The sequence below is a fragment of the Rana temporaria genome, chromosome 12 (assembly GCF_905171775.1).
Source record: "Rana temporaria chromosome 12, aRanTem1.1, whole genome shotgun sequence".
Lineage (NCBI taxonomy): Eukaryota > Metazoa > Chordata > Amphibia > Anura > Ranidae > Rana > Rana temporaria.
The window spans coordinates 42,192,108-42,210,531 of NC_053500.1; the positions used below are offsets into that span (position 1 = coordinate 42,192,108).

Here is an 18,424-nt window from a genome sequence, read left to right on the forward strand (position 1 = left end):
ACTGTGCCATGCCATTAAACGCAGCCACTGTGCCAATCAATTGTCGCCACTGTGCCATGCCATTAAACGCAGCCACTGTGCCAAAAAATTGTCACCACTGTACCATAAAATTGTCGGCACTGTGCCATGCCATCAAACGCAGCCACTGTGCCCATCAATTGTCGCCCACTGTGCCATGCCATCAAACGCAGCCACTGTGCCATCAATTGTTGTCACTGTGCCCATCAATTGTCACCACTGTGCCATGCCATCAATTGTCACCACTGTGCCATGCCATTATCGCCACTGTGCCCATCAATTGTTTCCACTGTGCCATGCCAAACGCAGCCACTGTTCTATCAATTGTTGTCACTGTGCCATGCCAAATGCAACCACTGTGCCATGCCATTGTCGCCACTGTGCCCATCAATTGTCCCCACTGTGCCATGCCAAACGCAGCTACTGTGCCATCAATTGCCGCCACTGTGCCATGCCATTGTCGCCACTGTGCCATGCCAAATGCAGCCACAGTGCCCATCAATTGTTGCCATTGTGCCATGCCAAACGCAGCCACTGTGCTATCAATTGTCGCCACTGTGCCATGCCATTGTCGCCACTGTGCCCATCAATTGTCACCACTGTGCCATGTCAAACGCAGCCACTGTGCCATCAATTGTCACCACTGTGCCATGTCAAATGCAGCCACTGTGCCTTGCCATTGTCACCACTGTGTCCATCAATTGACACCACTGTGCCCATCAATTGTCGCCACTGTGCCATGCCATTGTCGCCACTGTGTCATGCCATTGTCGCCACTGTGCCCATTAATCACTGTGCCCATCAATTGTTGCCACTGTGCCATGCCATTGTCGCCACTGTGCCCATCAATTGCCGCCAGTTTGCCCCTAAAATGCTGCCAGATCCCCCTCCGTCTGGCACTTACCTTACCTTACTACTTACCTTACCTCGGATCCTCCTTCATGATCCCTCAAAGTAGTCCCGCCCTCAATGTCACTTCAGTCAATCAGGTTACCGGTAACCAGAACCGTTGAACCTGATTGGCTGAGACGCCTGTCAGTGTTAACCAGGGAATGCACACCCCGTGCGTCCCCTGGTTAACTATTTGGAAGCCGATTACAGGCCTCAGGCTGTAATCGGAAAGCCTATCAGAGTCGCTGGCTCTGATAGATACTTCCAACGCCAACCAGCTGCCGTTATTCAGATGGCCGGCACTCACCAGGGGGCTGGCCATCTGAATAGTGAGCAGCGGCGACAATACATAGATTCATGCAATGTATAAATCTGTGTATTGTTTTTCATTGGCGGTGAAGGAGCGAGAGGGGGTGGCGCTCCTGCGCCCTCTATGGACGCACAGCCACTGGGTGTGAAGCAGGCCTAAGAAACTATCAACTGACTTGTGGTGCTTTGAAAACTTTTAAACGGTGTGCTGATTGAAAACCCCCTTTTTTAGCTATCACATACTGCTAACGGGCAATAAAACCTACTATAACACTTTCTGTAGCTGTAATTCTAATTGTCATTTAGTTACTCCAAAATTAGCAAAAAGCTAAGTTGTTGTTTTTTTGTTTTGGACAGAGTTCAGAAGATTAGAACACCTGTCGGTTTTTTTTTTTGCTGTCTGTGCCTCTATTAGGGAGATTTGCCATCTCTGTTTTTATTGTTTACCATTGTAGCTAAAAGTGAGAAAATATTTAAAAATGTTGGGGTGTCACCAGAACAGGAACAGAGGGAAAAGACTTTCAATGAGGAAACTAGTTCTGGTGACCCTAGTAACAACCAGTGATTTATTCACTTTAAAGGGGGATTTAGTCTCAGGCCGCGTACACACAGTCGATCCAAACCGATGAGAATGGTCCGTTTTCATTGGTTCACCGCTGAAGTGGCCTGATGGTCTGATGTGCGTACACACCATCAGTTCAAAAACTGATCGGGTCAGAACGCGGTGACGTAAAACACACGACGTGCTGAAAAAAACAAAGTTCAATGCTTCCATGCATGCGTCGACTTGATTCTGAGCATGCGCGGGTTTTGAACCGATGCTTTTGTGTATGGCCCATCGGTTTGGACCTATCGGGCAGCGGTCCATCGGTTCGATTTTAAAGCAAGTTCTAAAATTTTTGACCGAAGGACAATGGACCGATGGGCCATACACACGGTCGGTTTGGACCGATGAAACTGGACTTCAGGCCGTTTTCATCGGTTTGGACGGACCGTGTGTACGCGGCCTCATTGTTTTGGCTATGGGACAGATATGAAGGGAAACCTCCCCACAAAAAATGAAGCTAAAATCTGTATATGGATGGAGGGGAGAGGGCTATTAAAACATATCTGCTATCTGAGAATATGCCCCCACCTGAATCAGATCTTGCATTTACTCTGCTCTAGACAGAAGCAAGTTTAGCTACTACTATATGGTAGACATATGCACACTGAAATATTTCATTTCGTAATTTCAGTTAAGGTTAGGCACATTCGCCCTCAACTAAAACGAAAATAAAGCATTTGTCGGATGTCGGATCTTTCGGTTTTTGTTTTCTGTGCTTTCGTTATCGTTTGTTAAAACGATAACGAAAATACCTGAAATTCGGACGAAAATGCATTTAGACGAAAACGAATGCACATGTCTACTATATGGTTGGGTTGGCAAGAACATGAATATATAAACTTCATAAGGATAGATTCAGTAGTGGGAATGTACCTAGTACATCACAACTTCAAGGAAAAAAAATTGTAAAGAATTGTGGCTGGATGGGAGCTCCAAACGTACTGCAAAGACTAATGGCATTCATATACTATAGTATCTTCCCAGGTTTAACATTTCTGATGTGTGTTACTAAATGTTATCCGACATTCACAAGAATGAAAAACATACATTTCTTAATACATGACTCAATTCCCAACTTCAAAAAGACTTGAAGGCTTTGGCTAGACAGTGCCTTAGAAATATTGTATATAAAACTTCACATAATAATGTTCACGACCGGCTTTTTGTCATTACTGAAGCCAGAGAAAACATGACAAACTTCAAAGTTTAAAAAAAAAATACTACAGATTTAACACCTATCAGAAACTGAACAGAAACAATGAAAGCAAGCCAGACCGCCCGAGGACAGAAAACAAAACAAAATGAGGAACCTATTCATATGTTCATTTTATATTAATCCATCCAGGATTTACGAGTTGTTTTATAGTAAAAAATGAAGAAGAACGTACTACACCCACCCAAAGTACAAGTATAAATAAGTCTATGCAAGCAAGGTTTTGAAGATCTACCAGTAGCTCTTTGAAATTCAGGGAAGTTGGAGCTAACACACAACACCATGTCTTGCCAGTGGAAGAGTGGATCAGTTAGATCATCGGTGGGTGGCAGTATCAGCGGCCACAGAATCAGCAGTTTGGCTTTAGACCTGACTAAAGGGTCCGAGTACTTTGGTGCCAATTTTAGCTCCAGTGATGGCCTCTTGCATGGAGGTGAAAAGGAGACCATGCAGAACCTCAACATCCGACTGTCCTCTTACTTGGACAAAGTGAAAGCCTTAGAAGATGCCAATGCTGAGCTTGAAGCAAAGATCAAGGAATGGTACCTAAAACACCAGGCCAAAAACATCCCAGGGGACTACAGTAAATACTTCGCCATTATTGAAGATCTCAAAAACAAGGTACATTTGAGGACTAATTTGCAGATTAGCCATTATTTTTTTAAACATTCTAGAAGGATATCAACCAAAGTAAAGATCATTAATATAATTTATATCTAAATTATGGGCACACAGTTTATTGCCCTTTGTACTATTATTAAAATTAACCTGTTAAATTTTTTTATCCTCCAAATGACCTGTGACTTCTACTCAGCCTCAATTGACCATTCACCATGCACACTAAATGGGACAACATAACTTTGCAAGTAGTATTTTCGAAAATGGTCAGAAATGGAGGTTTAAAGGTTCACCAACCTCTAAATCCTCAGTGACTTTCTCTCAGCCGACCATTCAGCTGGCACCCTACACACGATCGGAATTTCCGACAAGAAAAGTTCGATTTGTGAGCTTTTGGTCAGAAATTACGACCATGTGTAGGCCCTAATCAGACTTTTTCTGTCGGAATTTCCGACAGCAAAAATTTGAGAGCTCTTTCAAATTTTCCGACGGGAAATGTTCTTGTCGGAAATTCCGATCGTCTGTATTTAATTCTGATGCACAAAAAAACACGCTTGCTCGGAATCAATTAGACACATTCTCGGAATCGTAGTGTTGTAAGTCATCGTGTTCTTGATGTTCGGAATTTCCGACCACATTTTGTGTGACCGTGTGTATGCAAAACAAGTTTGAACCAACATTCTGTCGGAAAAAAAATCCACTGCTTTCTTGTCTAAATTTCCGAACGTGTGTTCGTGTCATAAGTGAACACTTGCTCTTGTGTGAGGGACATAGAACAATGCTCATCATTAGCAGAGATGGGTCAACATGATAGATAATTTCAGCAAGTGATGTTGGGTTTTTCTAAAGATTGCAAGTGGTCATTATTACTTCAACAGTGTTCTACTTTAGTATTGCAAGAAATGCTTAAAACTCTTGAGTGGGTTATAAAAGTCAGTGTTTATTCTGCTTAAAGAGAACCTCTGTTGGTAGAATAAGGGCTGCCCTTGCTTAACTCCTTCTCAAAATGCTGGCATTTTGGTTGTTTCAGGTTGGAATACTTTCAGAGTCACTGGCCAAGTGGCCAAGCACAAGCATGTACTGAGTGACGTCAGAATGAGATCTGTGACTTAGAAAGTATTTAAGCCTTCAACTAGTGTTATGTCAGGACAAGTAGCATTTTCACAAGGCAATATCAGCAATGGCAGACTAAATATATTTCTGTATACATCCCAGTGAGAAAATGTATTACTTGGAGTTGGCCTTGAAGATTTCTTACCTGTATATTTTGTGAGTAGTAAAGCATATTTGAAGTCTGAACCTTGCATGTCCTTACAGTCAGACTTATTCAGTACAGCAAAAAGTAATCTAAAGCATCCCATTGGAATAATTTTTCCAGTCATTAGATTTAAATAAATGTAAATATTTTAATTGCTAGGGATTACTGCTCTGTTCACTTCTGCTTTGCTCTTTGCACTGCCTTATTAAATGCGCCTATGCATTAGTTAAGACAAAGTACAGAGTACAATAACGCAACAGTCACCCATAAGATCTCATCTCTGCTACAACAAAACTCCCAAAATTGGATAGGTTGACGAATGTACCAACGTAGTTATGTAGTAAAGTTTGGCAAGTTATTAATGAGCCATTCATCTTTAGTCTTACTATGTAATGCCAGCAGCTAGTTTATGAAATCACTTGACTACAGTGGAACCTTGGATTACGAGCATAATCCGTTCCAGTAGAATGCTTGTAATCCAAAGCGTGTTTCCCCATAGAAGTCAATGGAAACAAAGATAATTTGTTCCGCATTGACTTCTATGGCATGCAATACTGCATGTGGCTAGAGGTGGGGGGACACTGGAGAGCCTTGGAAATACTCTGGGACAGCTCGGCTGATCTCATAAACCCTCAGAAGGCTCGGAAACACCAGGGAATGTAGTATTACCGAGTGATTCTGAGTATTTCTGAACGGCTCCAAACTGCCCCCGCACCTCTGGCCAAATGAGGTACTGCACACCCCATTAGCTTCAATTCTGCTTGTTTTGCAAGACAACGCTCGCAATTCGAGTCAGGATTGAAGTTGCTCCTCTTTCAAAACGCTTGTTAACCGCATTACTCATAAACCAAGGTTCCACTGTATATAAAATAAAGCGCTATATTTTGTTTATAACATAAATAGTTGGAGGTCAATAAGAATACTATACAAAGGTTTATATTAAAATTTTTGTAATAAAAATGGCCTGCTTTTTGCACTGCATCCTAAAAGGGCCAGTCTACATAAAGGAGCATTTTTATAAAGCAGTGAATGTGACTTTTAGGGTTCACACTAATGCTTTGCACATCACATGCAATGTCTGTGTGATCGCATTCAGACCAAAATGGTGCAGGACCCTTTTTTTGGTCCGCACTGGAATCAGATTGTATGGGTGTTTAGACCCGTGTGATCCGATCCTCGTCGATTTTACATTTCGCACTGCGTTCTGCGAACAGATTTGGGGGTGTCAATAACTTGATACCCGCAGCGGTTTGCAGAAAGCAATCTGATCTGCCTGCGAGTCTGATGCGATGCAGGAACACGCACAGGAATCGCTGTGGTTCCTGCACCGCATCAGTGTGAACCCAGCCTGACCAAACATTCACTGGTGGTGAATCAATTGCTGTCATTTAAATACAGAGGTGTAAGGTGAATAAAATAAAATAATAATAATATTGTATAGCAAAACATTGAAAATAAGTGCCTATACTGTTTAAAATCCAGTAATACACTTGCGCACCCTGCTCTGCACATGCTAAGTTGCTCTCTATTGTTTGGCACTGTGCGATTTGCTGACAGACTATAGATGTACTGCTGCTCAGGGCCCCTGAGCTTCAGCAAAATTGCAGCCTCCAGCAAGAAGAAACAGGAACAATGCTGAATGTAATTTATAGCACACAGTAATTTGGTACCATAAATATTAATGTGAAATGTACGTTCTTTGCTAAAGAACATTAACCTTTATCAGGTTGTTATGGATAAAGTTCTGCTTTAATATCAGATTAACTGCTTTATAAATATGGCTCAAAATGTATAGTTCTGTTTTTCATACTTGCTGTTGAAGTGAATCAATCACCATCTTTTCTCCCCTGGTAATTTTTTTAAAAGTTTCCCTTCTTGTAATTTTTAAATCTGCGGCTTCCAGACTCATAGGTCCTCCTGCATGAAGAGGTAGCATCACTCTATCTGCTACATTTGCAACAATGATATTAAAAAATATATATAATTAGTGTTTGCTCTTCCCACTCACTATGGTCTGTATTACAACTCTTGGTTTGGTGTATGCAATGTGCCCTTTCTTAAATAATGTAAAACAAATATATATATATATATATATATATATATATATATATATATATATATATATATATATATATATATATATATATATAATCATTGTGAGCCTTCTTATGAGGACCGCAAGAGTTGGGAATTCTGAATTATAGATCTTTCCACCAGAGTTCCTAGGGGATATACAATTCGGGAGGGATTTCTTTTGACTTGCCGACATGACTTAAAGGATAACATTTTTTATTTTTTCCTAGATCTTAGTGGAAAGTACAGAAAACGCCAGAATTGTGTTGCAGATTGATAATGCCAAGTTGGCTGCGGACGATTTTAGAATTAAGTAAGTTAAACACATTTTCTTGTTTTACATGCAGACTTTTTATCATCACTTGAAGATAAGCCAAACTAGTCGCTTGGACAGAAGGCTGTAATCCTAGACAGTATCTGGGAGATTCACTAAAACTGGCGACGAGTGAGCTCCCCCCTCCTGGACCATACTAGGCCACATGCCCTCAACATGGGGGGTGGGTGCTTTGGGGCCAGATTTTGATAAGCCCCCCCACCCGCAGACTCCGACAACCACTGCCCAGGGTTGTCGGGAAGAGGCCCTTGTCCCCATTAGCATCAGCCCAAAGCCCCGCCCCCATGTTGAGGGTATGTGGCCTGGTATGGTCCATGGGGGGGGGGTTTCTCGCTCGCCCCCCCCTTTCCTGACCTGCCGGGCGGCGTGCTCAGATAAGGGTCTAGTATGGATTTTGGGGGAATCCTACACTATTTTTTTTTGTGGGGTTCCCCTTCAAAATCCTCAGAGCACAAGTTGCATGCCAAAGTCGGATCAGTTAAGATGATGATCTGACTTTGATCCAACTTGAATGATTTTCGATGGGCTGAAGTAGGACTAAAGTCAGACCAAAGTAGTGCAGGAACCTTTTTCAAAGTTTGACCGACTTGTGTCGGATCAGTTAAGATGGCTATCATAGGGAACCATTGATTTATACACGTCATGCCACATATGCTCCCAAAGTCGTTCCAGTGTGAACCTGGCCTAAAACCTAGCTTATTGATTAGTATGCACAGCTGCAGATTCTGTGTGCACCAGTTTTAGTAACTCTCCCCCCTGTGATCCAACATTTTCATTGCAATTATGCTCTTCATATCAGATTCTTAAAGAACTATGCCTATTGCCTCTATACAGGTACTCATTTTTCTTTTGCTTCCCCGATGGCTCTGTTCATCCACCTGAACCAACCATCACTCTAAGGTTTAGGTAGCATGTAGGATTGCCACCTAATGCCTTTAAACCCAGACACAAGTGAATTACACAGGTTCTGAGGCTAATTTAAAGGGGTTGTATAGGTTTGTGTTTTTTCACCTTAATTCATTAAGGTGAAAAAAAAAACTGGCAATCACTGCCCCCCAGCCCCCCTTCCCCTCCTTTTACTTACCTGAGCCTGTTAATCTCCTCGGCGCGTCCCCGCCATCCTCTCCTCGGAGTCCCAGCTTTGATTGGATAGATTGATAGCAGTGCAGCCATTGGCTCTGGCTGCTGTAAATCAAATCCAATGTCGCGGGTGCCGGGGCCGAGTCATACACTCAGCATCTATGCACTTGTAGTGCAAAGTGGACTTGCCTTTAGTAAATAACCCCCTATGTGTTTCTGAAGGTTGACATAAAAGCTCTGTGTTGGCAGGTGCAGCTTCTAAGAACCACAGCAATGATATAACAAGCCCTGATTAGAACAGCTTCTCAGTAGCACACTTCACCCTTTCATAGCCAAAGTGGTCCAATTGAACTATTAGTGCTTCCCACACATTGAAATTACTTGTAACATGCATTGCGTTAAGTCACCCATTCTTTATGAATGGGCTGCCAATGGACCCCAACAGACTACAATACACATGACCCTTTTTTTTAGCATCATGTGGTATGCTCCTTCTGCTGATCTGTGATGTATTGTGCTTTGCCCTTTATTGTTCAGTACTTTGGGGCACCATTCACAATGAGCAGCTGCATTACAGAAACATGCAGTGATATGGTAATTTTGGGAATGGGCTGTTAAGTGTTAAATGGAGCCAATATTGCGTACTTACAGACAAGACGTTTCTATTACTTGTGCCTGTAGGTATGAAATCATTGGCATCCAAAGTGCCACCCTACCTGCTAGGATTACAATACCTATTTACACCTATTTGTTACGTGTGCACGTGTGTTGTGCACTGCAGTGCCATTTGTTTTTATTGGCACCTAAATGCACTAAAATAATTCACCTGCATGTGTTGCGGTGTGTTACAAAAAATTGTGTACGTACGGTTTTCAGTTGATGTGGTACAAATGGCAGCCTTTTTAAATAAACCTAACGCAACATGCAACACACAGCACTACAATAGATGGCCTAGGTATGAATGGACCCTTACACAGAACAAAACAAGTAAAAATGCGCAGTAAAGCAAATGCATCAGGCATCAAAACAGCACCATAGGTACACACAAGATGGGCAGTGACAGCAAGCAAACATTACAAGGTCTGACAAGAGGGGTAAAAAAGTCTGTAAAGTTTGATGGGGGTACACACTCTCAGGGCTGCCATCAGGGCTGCCATAGAACACTTGGTTTACTGCTCCTAACCTGGCTTTGAAAATGTTGATGTATCTTTTGGTATACTTTTGAAGTTTTTAACTATTGTGTAGACTTCCACTCATATTTGCGGGGGCCCCAGACAGTGTATCTATTTTAGTATTTTGTTACTTGTTTTTTAGAGATGGGCTCAGGCATGTTTGGATCATTGTCCAAACCCACTTGAACAATCCAGCCAGGAAGCTGTACTGTGCCAATCATAAGAAACCAACGCATTCCTCTCCCTGCTGCTCATGATTGGCTAACGACAGGGGATGGCTTCCTGGCAGGATTGTTCAGGTGTGTTTGGACTATGATTCGAACATGCCTGAACTCATTCCTATTGTTCATAATAGAGTTTAAGTGATAAAAAATAGAGACTTTTTATATGTATTGCTGCTGTGGTCCCAGATCTCATTCCCCTTTATACCTGTTGCATGCCAAATATTATGTGGGCTCCAAGGCTTATTCCAAGACAGCAGTGGAATTTTATATGTAAATAAAGAGAAACCACCTCTTAGATAGAAGGTATCAGAACAGGTGCACCCACTGAAAGATTTATTACTCGTAATCCATTTAAGCTTTCCAACTGCAAAAATAAATTATGTAATTTGAAAAATGTCTATGCTAGGTATGACGTAATAATAAAATAACTGAGGTATTTACTCAAAAACTCAAATACTTATGTAATGGTATATTTTATTTCAGATATGAGAACGAGGCATTACTCCACCAGAGTGTTGAATCAGACATCTGCGGTCTCCGTAGAGTATTGGATGAATTGGTCTTCACCAAGTCCAGCCTTGAACCTCAGATTGAAAGCCTTAAGGAAGAGATTGAGTGTCTGAAGAGGAACCATGAAGAGGTAAATAAAGAGATATTAGCTTCTTTTCTGCTAGATTTGAATGTTACTTCCCCTTCCTATTTTGAATTGAGAGTCAGTGATCTGTACTGATCACTGACTCTGTCCCAGTGTTGCCAACTTACCAGATTGAAATTTACCGACACAACACCCAAAATTTACTGGCAACACCAAGTTTTTACTGGCATTTCCAAAAGTAAAAAAAAAAAAAAAATTATTTTCAATATAGTAAGTAGCTCGGGGACAGGACTCAGGAGGGTAAGACATTAGAATGGTCAGGCATGCACACATGAAACTGACCCTCACAATGACAATGGCAGCAGTGTGCAGCAGCACAGATCACCAACATGACACGTCCCCTCCTGAGTCACAGTGACATCCTCTCTCCATGCCAGGTGGTCCCTTCAGTTCACTCCAGTCCAAACAGCACAGACAGTCCTGCTCCCAGCCTGCCTTGCTCCCGACCCACACACGAGGCTCTGGCCACTCTGCTTGGCTCCCTTGCACCATGACATGACGCGAGAGCCGCCCGAACACACTGTAGCAGACATTCAGATGGTTTCGTCCAGCTCCAGACCGAGCCGAGTCTCAGCCATATTTTTTACTGGCAACATTTTCCTTTTACTGGCATTTACTGGCAGGAGAAAATTGCCTGTTTTTTACTGGCTGCCAGTAAAAATACTGACGGTTGGCAACACTGCTCTGTCCATTTATGTGTTTAATATGTTTCCGTTTCTGAATTAACAGGAAACTCTGTACAGAGCTATTCCCATCCATTTAATCAGTGCAGCTGAGGCTGCAGAGAAAGAGATTGAGGGCTGTGTCCTCAATCTCTTTTCTCTGTCTCAAAAGTGAAACTTTAGAGGTCTGTTTAGACCCCTGATATGTCACTAAAGCCCCCCAAATGGGATCCTAAAAAGATTTAAAAAAATATTGTAAAAAAAAAGTAAAAATAAATGAACAAAAAAAAAATCTACTGACACCTGTAGCAGAACTACCAGGGTCACAAAGGTTGCACGAAGGGAAGGGCCCTGACCGCGGGTCGGGGGGCCCTTCATGGTTTCTTGCACCAGGGCCCTGACGGTTTTAGTTGTGCTACTGACTGCTAGGGATGTGATAATGGGCTGTCAGAATTTTTGACCCTGTTTCTGAAGAATGGTGGTGGTAGGCCAATATCTAAAGCGTTGTTATGCATCGAAATTGGATGTCGAAAAAGTATTTTTACATATGTAATCTTGATTAAACCTTGATAATTTTTTCAATATTTTTAAGCAATTTTTACATCTAGAGATACACATAAGATTACTGTTGCTTTATTACCAAATTGGAAGTACAAAAACGGCCTTCTGCATTTGAAAGGGGTGCAAATAGGGAAACAGGTTAAAAACTGGTCTAAATTAACAGTGAGCAAATCTTTATCTACAATATAAGGGTCCATGCACACTGGGCTTAAAGCGGTGGTTCACCCTCCTTCACATCATTATACCATTACATTCGGCATCGTAGCGCGAGCTACAGTATGCCGGTCTTAAATTTTTAATCCCCGTACTCACTGTGCTATCGATCATTGAAGAATCCGACTCCCGCGGGGAATGGGCGTGCCTATGGAGAGGGAGGATGATTGACGGCCGGCTCTGGCACGTCACGCTCCCCGAAGACAGCCGGAGTAGGTCTCGGCTCTTCACGGCGCCTGCGCACAGGCTATGCGCAGGCGCCGTGAAGAGCCAAGCCTATTTCGGCTATTTCCGGAGAAGCGTGACGTGCCAGGGCCGGCCGTCAATCACCTTCTCTCACCATAGGAACGCCCATTCCCCGGAATCTTCAATGAGCCATAGCACAGTGAGTACGGGGATAAAAAATGTAAGACCGGCATAATGTAGCTCGCGCTACGATGCCGAATGTAATGGTATAATAAAAATTTTTTTTTTTTTTTTTAACAGGGTGAACCCCCGCTTTAATAAAAATGGCAGTTCTTTTGGCAGAAAAAAAAACGCTCAAGTACAGTGTTTTAGTACTAGCGTTTTGAAAACGTTTAACATTTTTTGCTGCCAGAAAACTCCTTTCAGCTCTGGTTCACACTGGGTACATGTCAAATCGCATCTCAAATCGGCGGCAATTGTCGGCAATGGCACTGTCCTAATCAGTGCGACGCCGCATCTGCGATTTCAAAAAGTAGTTCCTGTACTACTTTTTGCGATTTCGGGCCACGATTTACATTAAATTGCGGCCGAAATCGCGGCAAAATCGCGGCAAAATCGCAGCCGCGAAATTGCGGTAAAATCGCGCATTTTACCGCGATTTTGAATTCGCAGCAGTGTGAACCTAGGCTTTAAAACGCAAACCAGAAGGTATTTTTTCTGCCTCTAAACTGTGAGCTTAAAATATGCCCTTAAACATCCTAATGTGTAAATGGACACAGGGGTTAACATTGAGCTGCTTCTACAGGCAAAACGCAAAACTCCCGTAGAAGCAGCGTTTTTTAAGCCCAGTATGCATGGACCCTTAGTGGTAGCATACATTTTCTTTTTGCGGCTGGCAATGACACAAGTAGAAGTTTCTATTAGTTGGCTGACAACCTGAGAATGCACAACAAAAAACATTTGCAGTATGGATTTACAACCGATTTTCGCAATTTCTCATTCAGGAAATGAATGCTCTCCGAGGACAGAAGGGAGGTATTAGTGTGGAGATGGATGCAGCACCTGGTATTGACCTAACCAAACTTCTGAGTGACATGCGCTCTCAGTATGAAGAAATTGCAGAACAGAACCGCCAGAGGGCTGAAGAATGGTTTAGAGAAAAGGTAATCTTGAACTTTAGGCCACAGGTTAGACTGTTTTTTCCTTAGAATCTGGTCATCTGTATTTTCGTAAATTATGTCTATTATGTTGGCAGAGTACCGAACTGAACCAGGAGATCTCACACAGCAGTGAAGTGGTTGAAACCCATAAATCTCAGCTAACGGATCTTAAACGCACATTGCAAGAACTGGAAATTGAGCTTCAAGCACAACTTGCTATGGTAATTTTTTCGTATATATTCTTTTCTTATAGCCATATTGTACTGTATATTGCCATAAATAGGGTGATTAACCAAGCCCAAGAATTTTTATAAATTCTTGATTTGTCCTTAGTTAGTTTCCTTCCTCTGGTCACCCATGCACATTTTTGGATACATTTAGCCAGAGAACTGTAGGTGGATTTAGAACACAGGACATGTATAGAGGAGTCAGAAGACTCTTTATAGTTTATGAAACTTGGAAAAAACATCTTTTGATCAGCCTTTCTAAGCTAGGCTTCCATGGAACCCTAGGGACCCTTCATAGGTTTCCACAGGTTTCTTTAGCAAAAAGCAATATCTGCCTCTCAGATAACTAACCAATAAACCAATGATCTTTTTAACTATTGTATCTGTAAGGGGAGCGTCCTTCCCACCCAACCACAACTGTAAGGAGCATTCTTCACAATCACCATCATGTTAATGCAGTGTTTTTCAATCTATTTTCAGTCAAGGCACCCTTTTAGAACTGTGCACAATCCTGGGGAACTTCAGTCTGAGTGCACGTTCACACCAGTTTTTTGTGTGCACATTTTTATTTTTTAATGGGCACGAACATACGCAGTAAGGTGAGCTGCTAGAGAGCACTGAGCGGTCACACCAACTATAAGGAAATAGACACCAGTCAACAATTTTTTGGTTCGAAGAGATGGTTTATCTACCCCTTCACCTCATTTGACACTGCTGTGTCTACACCAGGACTATATTTTGTTATATTTCAGCCACTGCTCATTTACTTAGTTGGCACGAGTGTGATCACTTTGCACATTGCTTCTATTACTAATTATCATTTATTTCTTTGCACTTATTTAAATTTCTGTGTATATACATTGCGTCGTTTGCGTAAGTCCTTTGCGAATAGGGCTTTGCTTAAGTTACGTTCACGTCGAAACCAATGAGGCTTTGCGGCGTAATTTGGAGCATGCGCACTGGGATACGTCCACGGGCGGCGCATTTACGTGGGGTCACGAGTAATTAACATAAAACACGCCCACCTCCTCCACATTTGAATTAGGCGGGCTTACGCCGGCCCAGTTACACTACGCCGCCGTAACTTACAGCGCAAGTTCTTTCTGAATACGGGACCTGCCGCTGTAAGTTACGGCGGCATAGTGTATCTGAGATACGATACGCCTGCCAAAAGATACGCAAATGTATCTGAATCCGGGCCTTAGTTTCTCCCATGAACTTCTTGACTTAAGCCATGTCTCTGCACTTCCTGGTTGGCAGATCATTGTGCTCTCTGCAGCCAATATTTCACTATGTCTTCCATGCTGCAATTGATACCTTTGCTACCACTCGCTACCAACCCTTGGCTTGTTCCTCGACTACACTTCTATCTGTTACTGGCCTTCGGCATGTTACTGATTACACTTCTGTTTAATCCTTACCTGCTTTATTCACTACTGGACCCTGCTCACTTCCTAGTGGGGCGATCATGACCTGGTACTAACACGCAGCTAAATCCATCTCCACCATCATGAGCTCTGGTAAAAATCAGTTAGTACTTAGACCCCGCACCTCAGATGAGCCCACGTCATCCACCAGGGTGACCTACTTGTATACCTATCCCGCTGGTTGGTGGAAGTCCTACTAGCTTCTGCTATAGAAACCAACTGGGCTCTGAGCCCAACCCCTGTCCGTGGCACAAGTCTATGTGACAAGGTGAGAGTTCTCAGTACCCATCTGGCCCACACCTTGTATAATGGACCCGTAAGTCCCAGATGGCAATTTTATAGCTGCACAATCTGCACAAATGGCATGTTGACCCCCCCCCCCCCATCATTAGGTATGCATGGGGCAGTGTGATGCCTAAATATTGCCCGGTTTTTAAAATTTTATATACATCATTAAACAGTTCTAGTTTTGTTGATTCAGTATCACTAAAAACCCAGCACAGTCTAGCAGATACGATTTGACACCTTATTCCTTATACAGAAAACACAAAACAACATGGAATTAATTATTTACTGTGTGTTGCATTTATTGTTTGTATTTTTCAAAAACAGAAATGCTCCTTGGAGGGCTCATTGGAAGAAACAGAGTGTTGTTATAGCACACAGCTGTCACAGCTACAGATCCTTGTCGGAAACGTTGAAGAGCAGCTCTGCCAGGTCCGCAGTGATATGGAACGTCAGAATGCAGAGTACAAACTTCTGATGGACATCAAGACCCGTCTGGAAATAGAAATTGAGACATATCGTAGACTGATTGATGGAGAGCCGTAAGTTTCAAGTGGCAAAACATTGGTGGGAATTCTCACCTTCAGTCTAGAGAGGGTTGCAAGAGCAACAAGAGAACAAATGTGTGATGAAAGATGTTTTCCAATCCTTAGGGAAGTATATTTCACCAAGCTAGTTCAGGGTCTACATACAAGCTTTTAATAGCTGGGAGTTTTGGAGGGAACTTTTTTCTAGCAAAGGGTTTTTCTATGTTCAAACCACAAATGCTGGCTTCTATCTAGTTTACTTTTTATTAGTGCTGCTTCATGGAGCTCCTGGATAACTGACCTATATACTCTACAGTGGAGGATCATCCTACCAAAGCTACGGAGAAGCCTAATTTATGCCATTTGTACTTCTAATCTTTTAAGAATACAAGACTTAAATTTATAAACATTTATTTATTGGTTAGTATCATGAAATCAGGTACAGGAGATACAGGGGACTACAGTTCGTTAAGGTAATGAGAAATTCTTACCATGAAGCGTGATGACGTTTCTGTGCCTGGAGGTGCACTGTAGAGGCAGCATAAGACAAGGGTTCATTGCACCTTAGTTCCTTCTTCCTTCTGTGGAAACAAAAAAATAAAAAGCAGTAGAAGGATACAGAACATGGTCTTCCATTTTCTTAGTGTCTAGTAGTAGGTAGGGTCAGGGTCACTGTTGGTTGTGACTTATTGTTACAGGCAAGGTTGAGAAACCTAAAGTTAGAGTGAGGATACATTATATAGATAGAATAGTGAAGAGTAACAGCCCTGTTAAAGGGCCAGTTTAAACAAAAATTATATTTGAATTATAGGCAGAGCCTGGTGGGTTGAGTCAGCACCTGGTCTCTTACGTCTTGAATATTACGGTGTGATCTCCCTACCATAATCACTATTTCCTACCATGTATTTAAATAACCTGGGCCAGATCTGTTTTGGGAGTGGACCCAATGTATTGGTGGGTACATTGGTGTGGACCATCTTTGGCTTCAGATATTTAGAAAAAGTGACAGTGACAATAGAACATTGAAGAGGTACCTACGTTCTATCCAATGCATAGAGAGGATATTCCCACAAAATACTTTTTTTAATTTCGAAATGTATGAATTTGGGATATGGTGGGACATATGTGATACTTCCTCCCAAGCACATTTTTATTTTATAAATTAAATTAACATTTTATCAAATCTTGTCTATTTTTTTTAGATGGCAATACAAACCTGAACCAGTTCCAGTGAAGGGTAAGTAATTGTATTTTGCAAAAACAGGTTGTCTTAACAAGATTTGTTTAAAGCTGAACTTAAGCCAAATATTAAGTCCATTTTGTCCCATACAATTAATTTTAGACAGATAGTATAAGTTCCTAATTCCGTCTCTAATTCAGCTTCCTGTGTCCTCTACTTGAGGATTGTGATAGGCAGCGTTTTAAGTCGAACAGAGCATTGCACAACTCTGTCAGTCTAACATAGTGAACATGTTTACAGGAGGAGATAGCATACAAATGATATCAGTTTGTTGATGCTCCTTAATTGTCCAATCAACAGGCTGAGGGTAGGTGACAGCATTTTTTTTTTCCATATTTAACTCATATCATATGGGTGATTAACCCCTGTAACATGGGAGACCCTAATAAGGAGGCAGCAGGGGACCGACATGTTGCTGGCCCCACTAGAGGTTGGTCTCTTGGCAATCCTGAGGCTGTTTAATTGTCGCCAGCATCAGCATGCACCTGTGTGACATCACCTTTATGCCGCGTACACACGATCGGTCAAACCGATGAGAACGGTCTGATGGACCATTTTCATCAGACCAAACCGATCGTGTAGTAGGCCCCATCGGTTATTTATCCATTGGTTAAAAAAATTCAATCTTGTTTTAAATTTAAAAAATCCACGCATTCTCAGAATCAGGTCGACGCATGCTTGGAAGCATTGAACTTCGTTTTTTTCCAGCACGTCGTTGTGTTTTACGTCACCGCGTTCTGACACGATCGTTTTTTTAACTGATGGTGTGTAGGCACGACTGACCATCAGTCAGCTTCATCGGTTAACCGATGGAAAAATCCATCAGACCGTTTTCATCGGATGGACCGATCGTGTGTACGCGGCATTAGGTTTGGGCTTGTCTGATTTTGCTGGGTTGGAATAAATTAAAATAAATTTGTTTAATGTCATCAACACGTTATAAACAACTTAACCAGCTTTCCTTTTAATGTTTTCATCAGAACCAAATAAAACCAGGAAAGTCACAACAATTGTGGAGGAAGTGGTAAACGGCAAAGTCGTATCACAAAAAGTGAATGAAACCGAAGAGAAGGTGTAACTGAGAATGCCATTCACAGCACTGATGTGCTTATTCCTCAAAGATATATATGTGTATGCTTTTATATTATATTCAATGCAACAGGGGACTGGGTGCATCTATGTTCTTTTATATTCAATAAACAGTATTGTGCAGTACAATTTGTAGTCATTTTTCATTGCTTCAAAGAGAAAAACACAAATAAGGTTTGTTTGACTTTTGTTTCACAAAAGAAAATTAGAAGTAGCCTATCAGAACTCATATTTCACCGATCGGTAGGCCCAGTACAGAGCCCGTTCACCAGAACTGCCCTCTAGTGGCAGCCAGGAGTTTTACAGAACAATGGGAAAGGTAGAGGTCATGTTTTTTGAAAGACATTTGTTTTGACACAGGTACCAAATCACACTGTATATTTGCAGGGGCAAAG

General features: G+C 42.0%; 1 protein-coding gene across 1 annotated transcript; it reads left to right on the forward strand.

Annotated features, from left to right (window-relative positions):
- The first annotated feature begins 3,253 nt into the window (after positions 1–3,253).
- LOC120919463 (keratin, type I cytoskeletal 17-like) lies at positions 3,254–18,158 on the forward strand. Its single transcript, XM_040331643.1, has 8 exons — positions 3,254–3,659; positions 7,218–7,300; positions 10,281–10,437; positions 13,079–13,237; positions 13,330–13,455; positions 15,501–15,715; positions 16,903–16,937; positions 17,921–18,158. The coding sequence occupies exons 1-8, from the start codon at positions 3,321–3,323 to the stop codon at positions 18,016–18,018; spliced, it is 1,212 nt and encodes a 403-aa protein (XP_040187577.1). The 5' UTR covers positions 3,254–3,320; the 3' UTR covers positions 18,019–18,158.
- The last annotated feature ends 266 nt before the right edge of the window (positions 18,159–18,424 follow it).